The 8,940-nt window shown below is 50.8% G+C and overlaps 1 protein-coding gene across 3 annotated transcripts in view; it reads right to left on the bottom strand.

Annotated features, from left to right (window-relative positions):
• Window positions 1-867: 867 nt before the first annotated feature.
• Window positions 868-8,940, bottom strand: part of ANXA6 (annexin A6) — a 48,725-nt gene continuing 40,652 nt past the window's right edge. For 2 of the 3 annotated variants that reach the window (XM_025435170.3, XM_025435171.3), the window contains exons 21-26: window positions 8,036-8,053; window positions 7,164-7,257; window positions 5,933-6,028; window positions 4,497-4,555; window positions 3,045-3,167; window positions 868-1,285 (exon numbers count right to left, since the gene is read on the bottom strand). In XM_025435170.3, coding sequence (XP_025290955.1) covers window positions 1,226-1,285; window positions 3,045-3,167; window positions 4,497-4,555; window positions 5,933-6,028; window positions 7,164-7,257; window positions 8,036-8,053 — 450 coding nt within the window. In that variant the 3' untranslated portion in view covers window positions 868-1,225. The remainder of the gene's footprint in view (window positions 1,286-3,044; window positions 3,168-4,496; window positions 4,556-5,932; window positions 6,029-7,163; window positions 7,258-8,035; window positions 8,054-8,940) is intronic. The other variant, XM_035715201.2, reaches the window with a different exon arrangement.

Here is an 8,940-nt window from a genome sequence, read left to right as displayed (position 1 = left end):
TCAGGCCAGTCAGGATAGGGAGCAGGGCCCTCCAGCCAGCCCACACCCTCATGCCACAGTCACCCAACAGCTTCAGACCTGAGTCTCAGAGCAGAAACACAGCTCACGGAAGGGAGAAGCTGTAGTGGAGCCTGCTGCTTATCAGTGATCTTCACAAAGTAGAAACTTTCCACGGGCCTCCCCAGATCACGATCACATCTGGTGCCCTTGAAGAGCTCAAAAGAGGAAGTTTGGGTTTGGTTACAATGGATGAAGAACGCACAGAGAAATATCTAGGCAGCAGAGGGAGGAGAGGGGACTTAGGATCTGGAGGGGCCTGGGCCAGTCTGCTCAGGATGAATGTGAGCTCAGACTCTCACTCGGGGTTCCCAGGCCAAGAGTATGAGGCTAGAACTCACTCCTGGGTAGGTGAATGCCTCAGGCTCTAATGAGGACAATCCAGGCTGCGAGTCTAAGTAAAAAACACAGATCCCCATTGGAAATCTGCTTCTGTGTCTGTATGTCTGTTTTTATTTAAAGTGGGAAGTGGAAAGGGAATGATTTGGGGACGCCGCCTACAATGTCAATGTGAAAAGAGAAAGTCGACATCCTTTAGTCCAACTCTCTCATTTTGTACATAAGAAAGTAGAGACTCAGGGAGGGAAAGACATTGGCAGGACGCTAGAAAGCGCATGCGTGGCAGGTGCAAATTTGAACCCAGGTATCCAGATTCCTGGTTCTGTCTCTCAAACAAAAACCTGAATGGGGGTGGGTGGTGAAACTGTGGGAGGCCTGGCAATTGGCCGGAAGACATTAACCCGCCCCTCCCCTCCCCGAGAACACTCAGTGGGCACCACACCCCACCATTCAAAGCACACACTCCACTCATTTCACAGACAGAGGCTCAGTATGTTTACGATTCGACAAAGCCCGAACCAGGGCAGTGGCTGCAGCAAGGGATGGAAGCCGGGATGAGCTGAGGAGGAGGAAGATGGGGAGTGGAGATGGATGGGATTTGTGGCTACGGTTCTTCAGCTGCTCACACGTGAGCAGGAGTGACCGTGCTGGGCCTTCAGTGGCCCGTGGGAGGGGAGCCTTCCCTAAACCCCAGTTGAAGACAAGAGCCCACCCCTGATCCCCTCCCCCCACCCCGTCCCTCCCTTAGTCTCCGGAGCGATCAGGCTTGGCCAGGCGGCTGGTGCTGCTGACCGCTTCTTGGCAGAGGTGCTGGCCAAAGCTGGTGGCCCTAGTCCTCGCCTCCACAGATGGCCAGCAAGGCCTTCAGGAAGTCTCCAGAGGTGTCACCCTGGGAGGAGCAGAGGGAGAACGGTGAGTGAAAACAATCCCAATGGCCTCAACACCCCTTCCTCCTAGCTGCTGTTAGCCTCATGTCTCCCAAACACAGAAATATGACTATATCCCTTCTGTGGCTCCCCCACTATCCTCAGGAAAATGGTTTTTTTGTGGTCTGGCTTCACCCCCAGCCCCCGCTTCTGGAAGTGTCTTGGTTCATCTTCCTATTTTAATACCTACCTCTCCTTTATCCTGTACGCTGCCCTCTGTACTCCCCCCAGATCCTGCCTGCCCTTTGATGCCCCCTCCTCTGGGAAGCGTTCTTGCTCTTGGTTCTTGCCTTCCTCCTCCCACATGTGTGAACAAGACCCCTCATTTATTTATTTATTTATTTATTTATTTTTTAAGACCCCTCATTTAAACAAATGCTATGGAGCACTTGCTGAGCCCCAGGCCCTTGCAGGAATTTATGTGAACAGCACTGTCTCTATGACACATCATAATGCCTGGCCGACAGTCGAACTATGGGAGGCCAGGCTCTCCCTCCCTTTAGAGAGGTTCCTGTCATTTTTATCATCTATGCTGTTTTTCCTTTCTTTTGTAGTTTTTGGTATTTGATTTCAAAAATGAGTATTATAAACAACATAAGTCCAAGGAAAGATTATACGATAAAAATCTCCCATCCCTGACTCCCTTCTCCCCAAAGGAAGAGAGAGACATGGTCACTAGTTTCTTATCTGGGTTTCCAGCAAGAGTCTGTGCATGTACTAATAAGCATAGGCATTGGATGTCCCTTTTCTACACACATGGACACACAGCATTCACACTCTTCTGGGCCATATTTTTTTGACTTAGGGAACATCCCAAATCAGCAGATAGAGCCTCCTTATACTTCGTCATGGTTGTATTGTATCCTATCTTATGGATGTACCCACACTGTCCTTAACCAGTTCTGTACGGAAAGCTTCCAGTCTTTTGCTACTATAAACAAGCTGGCATAAATATTCTCCTCCACATCTGTGGGAAGTAGGATCAGTTCCCATATGCAGAATCACCAAGTTCAAAGTGTATACATTTAAAATTTTGAAAACTGCCAAACTACCCTCCAAAGATGTGCTACAAGCGTACATCCCCACCAAGTCTGTGTGAGGTTGCTGTGAGATCTCCCACAGTCTTGTCAACCAAGCACAGTATCAAACCTTAAGATCTTGGCCAACCTCGAAGACTAAAGAAAACAAACCGGCCCCGTAAGTGAAAGATGTCAGACACAAAAGATCACATATCACGTGATTCTATTTCTATGAAATACTCAGAAAAAGCAAATCTATAGAGATAGAAAGCCACCCGATGGGTGCCTTGGGCAGGGGTGGAAATAAGTAAGCAGATACAAGGGACCTTAGTGGGGTGATGGAAATGTTCTAAACTCATTAAGTTTACTAAAAAAATATTGAATGCACCTTAAAGCAAGTGAACTTTATGGTACATAAATAATGCTTTAATAAAGTTGTCTTTTAAAAACAAAAAAATGGGCTATTTTATATAGAAATCCTTCATTATAATAAACCTTTGAGTCAAAAAAATAAATAAACCTTTGAGTCATGTGGAATTTATTTTGGTATATACAATGAAGTATGTCTTTATCAACATCCTGGCTGTTCTCAGAAAGAACTCATTGAGGAAAAGACTGTGGGACTAGAAAGGACTTATAATCCCATGGTCAGGGATCTGACACTCACACCCTCCCCCACCCATCCCTAGCCCTTCCCCCTTACTTCAATGGCTTGGTGGAGAGACTTGTCATATTTCTCAATGAACTCCCGCCGAATGTTGAGCAGGTCAATCTCACTCCGGGAGACCATGATCCTGGTGAGGGTCTTCTCATCTGTGCCAGCACCCTGGTGGAACCAGGTGAGAGGGAGACACAGGGCAGGAGGAGGAATAGGGTCATGTCAGGTAAGAACTCAACTCAGGCCATCTGCTTCTCTTCATTTTCCCTCCTAAACCAGTGTTCTGTCTTCCAAAAATAGTCCTGACTCAGATTCCACTGTGCCTAGGGCTGGCCAGACAGGCAAAAACAACCTGTATGAGTTGAATGGTGTGCTGCCAAAACTCACATCCACCTGGAACCTTGCAATGTGACCTAATTTGGAAATGGGGTCTTTGCACATGTAATGAGTTGAGGGCACGCTGGATGAGGGTGTGCCGCAGATCCAACAACTGGTGTCCTTGTAAGAAGAGGACACATGGGTATATACACAGAGAAGACCATGTGAAGATAAAGGCAGAGCCTGAGGGACGCATCGATAAGCCAGGATTCCTGGCAACCACCAGGAGTTGGGAGAGACACATGGGAGGGTTTTCCCTTCAGAGCCTCCAAAAGGAACCTAACGCCTTCATTTTTGACATCTGGCCTCCTGAACCACGAGAAAATAAAATTTCCATCATCACTCAATCTGTGGTAATTTGTTAAAGCAGCCCTGAGCAACTCACAGGGGGCCCAAGAAGCAGGCACAGGACGTGGAATGCGTAGGAAGCCAGGGCCTACTTCTGCCCCGAGGGATCTCAGGAACACCAGCTTAGGAGTCAAAGCTGGCATATGGTGAGTGCTCAATAAATGGCCGTCATGTTTGGTGACTGCAGGCTGAGAGGCGTCTCAGGCTCACTCCCACCAAATAGCCTGCCCAGCAGGCTGAGACTCTGTTAGCTGGGCAGAGAAGGTGACCAGAGTGGCCTGGGTTTTCAGGAAGCCAGGGCTGGTCCCAGAGTCCAGCACTGGCCACCTCTGTGATCATATGTCACAGGAGACACTGTGCCACCTGCTAGACAGTGAGCTCCGAGGGGGCAGAGACAGAGTCTCTCCCAGAGCAAGGTTCTCCACCTCGGCATTTGGGGCCATCTCCTTCTTTGTGGCAGGGATCCTTCCTATGCATTATAGGATGTCGAGTGGCACCCCCACTCTCATCCCTCCAGATGCCAGCAGCAACACTCCCCAAGTACTGGAGACCACAATGCATCTGAGTATTGCCAAATGTTCCCCAGGGGACAAGATCACCCTCCAGATGAGAACTCCTATCCTAGAACCAGACACAGGGCAGACGCTGATAAACATCAAGTGGGTGGAAACAGTTGCCACCAGTCCTGACCGGGATGGGGGGGGCCTGTGCACATCTAGGTTTGTGGGTGGGCAGAAGCGCTGAAGGGGAAGAGACAAGCAAATTGTTTACCTTCATGGACTTGTAAAGTTTGTCAGCAAAGAAGAGAGGCTTGTTCTTGACACTTTGAACTGGTAGGAAGAGAGAGACACAGGACAGTTGGTCAGGGGTGGGCTGCCCAGACACTGGGCGGGGCTGTGTTCTCCCCCTCCTCTCCCGAGGCCTGGGCCTGGGCCTGCAGGTCACGCCAACCCCTGGGTCATACTCAAGCCTTCATTCCCCGTTCCCGATGCCACCTCCTCTGGCTCATCCCTCTCCCTGGGTGGCAACTCACTTCCTGCTAAGGGGCCTGCAGCTAGCCGAGGTTGGTGGAGGACTCAAAGGGAAGAAGACCCTCATCAACCCAAGGCATGGCGCCTCAAACTTCTAAGTGCCTCAGAATCACCAGAGAACTTGTTTAAAACTCGGATTTTAGGCACTGCCCTAACTCAGATCCAAGAAATATTTTAAGCAGTGGTTCTCAAAGCACGGTTCCTGGACAGCTCCGGCAGCAGTGTCTGGGAACCCAGCAGAAATGCAAATTCTCATGACCCACCCTAGATGTGCTAAGACTGCGACCCTGAAGGGGTGACCAGACTGTCCCACTCTGCCTGGGATATTCCTGGTTTTAGTACAAACCAGAATGACTGGTCCCTACTCTGCTGCAGCCTCATTTTGGAGAACTACTGATTTAGAGGAAGACTGTGTCAGAGAATGACTGTCTGCTGGTGTGATTTAAGGCACTGGGCCTAGCCCTGGGTGGGTGTTACCCCAGAGCTTGCACACTCTGGCTGCGCTGGCAGCCTCTGCTCCCTACTCACCCCCCACCCCAGACAATGTCTGCCTGACTACACCAGTCCCAGTCCCTTCTCAAGGCCTAGGGGGCTCTAGCCCTCAACAGCTGCTGGATATCAAGGCTCTGGGGCCCACGCAGGCAGCTCAAGGAGAAGGAGTCAGAAACCAGTACCGGAAAGCCAGAGTGACCCTGGATATAAAAGTATCTCTGTGAGGGGGGCAGGGGGCAAGAGGTTGGAGTTGCATACCCCAAATGCATGGTCACTTGAGATATGGGTCATGCACCAGCTTGGGAACCCATGGGAAAGGTCACATCATACACCAACCCTCCTAACTCCTCATGTACTGTGTGTGTGTGTGTGTGTGTGTGTGTGTTTGTGTGTGTGTGTACACACCCTAGTCCTGCAGAACACTGTGCCCTATTCACCCTGCCACTGTCCTACCCAGGGAGAGCTGTTCTATCATCCTACCCTGCAGCCTGGAACAAGGCCTCACACTAATCCTGCCAACCAAGCATTGGCAGGACCCCCCTATGGCGCTTGGGTTTATTCTCTAGTACTAGGAGCTTAGGAAACGGCCAAGGCCACACTTGCCCAGGGACTCTGGCCACATTCCCAGTGCCCCCAGCCCTTTCCCGGGATATCCATCCCCTTCCCTCAGTCCCCATAAGTTACCGATGGCCACAAACACGTCCCTGACATCCCCGGACATCTCCTTCTTGATGGTATGCTCCACGTCATAGTTGGTCATCTTGACAAACTCCTGGAAGACTAGCCCCCAGAGAAGCCCCGCAGGTGGGGGGGTGAGCTTCAGTTTTGAGGGTGGGGAGATATTGCCCCTTCCCTGCCCACCCAGCTCCCCTCCCAAGGCATGCCCCTGAAAAGGAGAAACAGACAGCAGGTATGGCTGTAGCCCAGGCCCAAGTGCACTGGGCAGGATCGTTGTGGGAGGGAAATTCTGACCTCAAGGCTGCCTTGGGCTCAGAGCCAAATCTGCGTCAAGTCGGATGCTGCCCCAGAGCCTCAGATGAGTTCTAGGAACCTGGGCTGGGGTAGCAAAACCTGAGCTTGGTTCCTAGTCAAGGCTCTGTCCCGAGCCCACTGAATGACCTTGGGAAAACTCCTCCCCCCTTCTGGGCCTTGCCTTCCTCCTGTGTCAGGTTAGGATGGAGATTAATGTAAATAATCGGAAGGACACAGAAAATTACTATGTGCCAGGCATTATGCTAAGTCCTCTTCATGCATTATATTTTTTTTGTATCTCTACAACAATCACATAAGGTAGGAGTATAATCCCAATTGACATATAAGGCAATTAAGGCACAGATATTCACAAACTTGCCCAAAGTGATATAGCCGATAAATGGGAGATTCAAATTAGGGCAATTCAGCTCCCAAGTCTGTTCTTTCAGCCACTATGCTAAAGCCCCTTAAGTATTTTATAGGGCACTTCCTGAGCACCTAATGTCAGGGCCACCATATACAGGTTCACCCTGTGCAGGGTTCAAAGACTTGTCTGTGGTCCTTGTGCCATCAGCACCCCTCATTGCTTTGTTCCTGGCAGACATTATCAAAGGGCCGTGACACTGAACCTCTGAATCCTCAGCACATCATTGGAAGGAGCCACCACCAATCTGCTGGAGTGGCCTTGGAGGTGACAGCCACCTGTCATCCTGTATCCCAGGCATCCCACCTGCTTCTCTAAGGAGGTGAGGGGAGTTGGCCTGAGGGTGAATGTTAGAAGTAGAACCGGGACCAAACTCCCCACCAGCCACAATATTCCATTGCTGGGGTGAGGAATGGCTGGGTGGACACCTGGCTCCTCTTGTCATAGAAAGCTAAGAGGCTCCCATCAGATTGGGGCATCTTCCTGCTGCATTGGGAAGGGGAGGGACTGAGACCTCACCTCTCCGGAGGTGTGGATAGCTACGCGTGCACAGGATCGTCATGAAACGCGTCTCCAGGGAAGTTTTGTCTCCACTGGGTGTGTCTGCTATTTCCTGCAGATCCCAGATGGGAAGGATTTGGGAGGGAAGATACCAGAAAGCCTTGGTTATTATTCACCTTCACGTCTTCGCCTAGGCCGAGGGCGGTTAGAAGCTGGGCCAACCCACCTCAGGAGGCTGACATTGGCCCCTTCATTCCTCAGCCTCCACATCCCCTCCTCCAATTCCCAGGAACCCTCTGGACTGACACAGAGGGGCTGAGCAGGAGGCACTTCCACTCTGACCTCAGGACCTCGAGACTGGGGCCCCAGGGAGGGCAAACGGCAGTGGGCAAGGGGACTCGGTAGTCTTCCTTCCTTAAGCCCCTTCTGAAAGCCTCTCTGAGGAAGTGTTCCTGCCCACGTGCAAGCAAATAGCCTAGCCAGTGTTTCCCCAAGTGCGGTCAGCGAGCAAACATAGTGTAACACACCACATACACGTGTTTCCACAATGATCTTCCAGCCAGCTACTAGTTCCATTTATATCAACATTAAATTTCCCTTGAAAAGAATTCATTTTGGATTAAAAGGGGTTCGTTTAAAGAAAAATACTCACAGCTGGTGGTATGTAGCACAAATCATATGGGAGGTAAGTGGCTGAAATTTGGGAAACACTTGCCTGGCCCATTTTTTACCCAGTGGGGCTCTTAAGAGGCCCTGAAAGGGAGAGAGAGAACCTATGGGCAAGCCCCCCAACCACTGCCTGACTGGCCACTCAGCCCGCCCAGAGCCACAGCCATTCAGCCCTCACTCGGAGAAGCCATGAAAATCCCCATGAAGAACAGGACACTCACCAAGATCTCAGCAGCCACCTGAGAGTGGGGAGGAGAGAGAGGAGGGAAGAGAGGGAAGGCTTGAGTCAGAGGAGGCAGAGAAGATCGGGAGAGGGTGGCTCTGGGGCCCTGGGTGCAAGGGCAGGGACCTAGCTGGGGGTTGCGGGGGGTGGGGGTGGGCAGTGGGCAAGGAGGAGGGAAACACCTTTCCCTTATCTTTAAGTTGGAGCTCCAAATGAGGATAGGACTGGGAATTAACTTTAAAGTGTTTGCCTGAGGGGGGTGAGGAGGACACAGAACAGGGCACTGTACCTGTCACTCCCGGCCACCCAGGGCGACTCCGGCCCTTAGCCTTCCTGTCTCCAAAGAGCCGCCCAGAAGTTGGAGCAAGAGAAGCGCTGAATCCCCTACACCCTTTACCATAAGGAGTCTGAGACTCATTATTTTACCCCCTCATGTTACAGGTGGGAGAGACAGGGAAGCTGAGGCTGGGAGGGAGGGGGGCCTACAGCCAAAATCAGGTGGGAAAAGCCAGCTGTCTAGTCATTCTACAAGGGTGACTTGATCACTGCATTATGCTGAGTCATTCAGACACTATTCAGTTAGACAAGGAGCAGTGCCCTGGAGTGTCAGGGAGCAAAACACAGCCAGCCTTGTGTGCCCCAGACTGGGTTTTGCCTTTGCCTGTTCCCCTGAAACCCCATGGACTACTTGATTCTATTGGGCAGATCCAAACCATCCTCTTTACAAACTTCACAATAGCCTGGGCTTTAGAAACTTCTTTTCGTTATATAAATTGGCAATGTCTTTCGACATTTTAAATGCATGTGACATTTGATCAAGTAATTACATTGCTAACAATGTACCTTTACTGATATATTAGCCAAAGCCTTTGAAGATACAATACTAGGGTGTTTACTGCAGCA

This window comes from Canis lupus, chromosome 4 (assembly GCF_003254725.2).
Source record: "Canis lupus dingo isolate Sandy chromosome 4, ASM325472v2, whole genome shotgun sequence".
In the NCBI taxonomy this organism is placed as follows: domain Eukaryota; kingdom Metazoa; phylum Chordata; class Mammalia; order Carnivora; family Canidae; genus Canis; species Canis lupus.
Note: the sequence above shows the minus strand (reverse complement) of the source record. Positions and strands in the feature narration are given on the sequence as shown.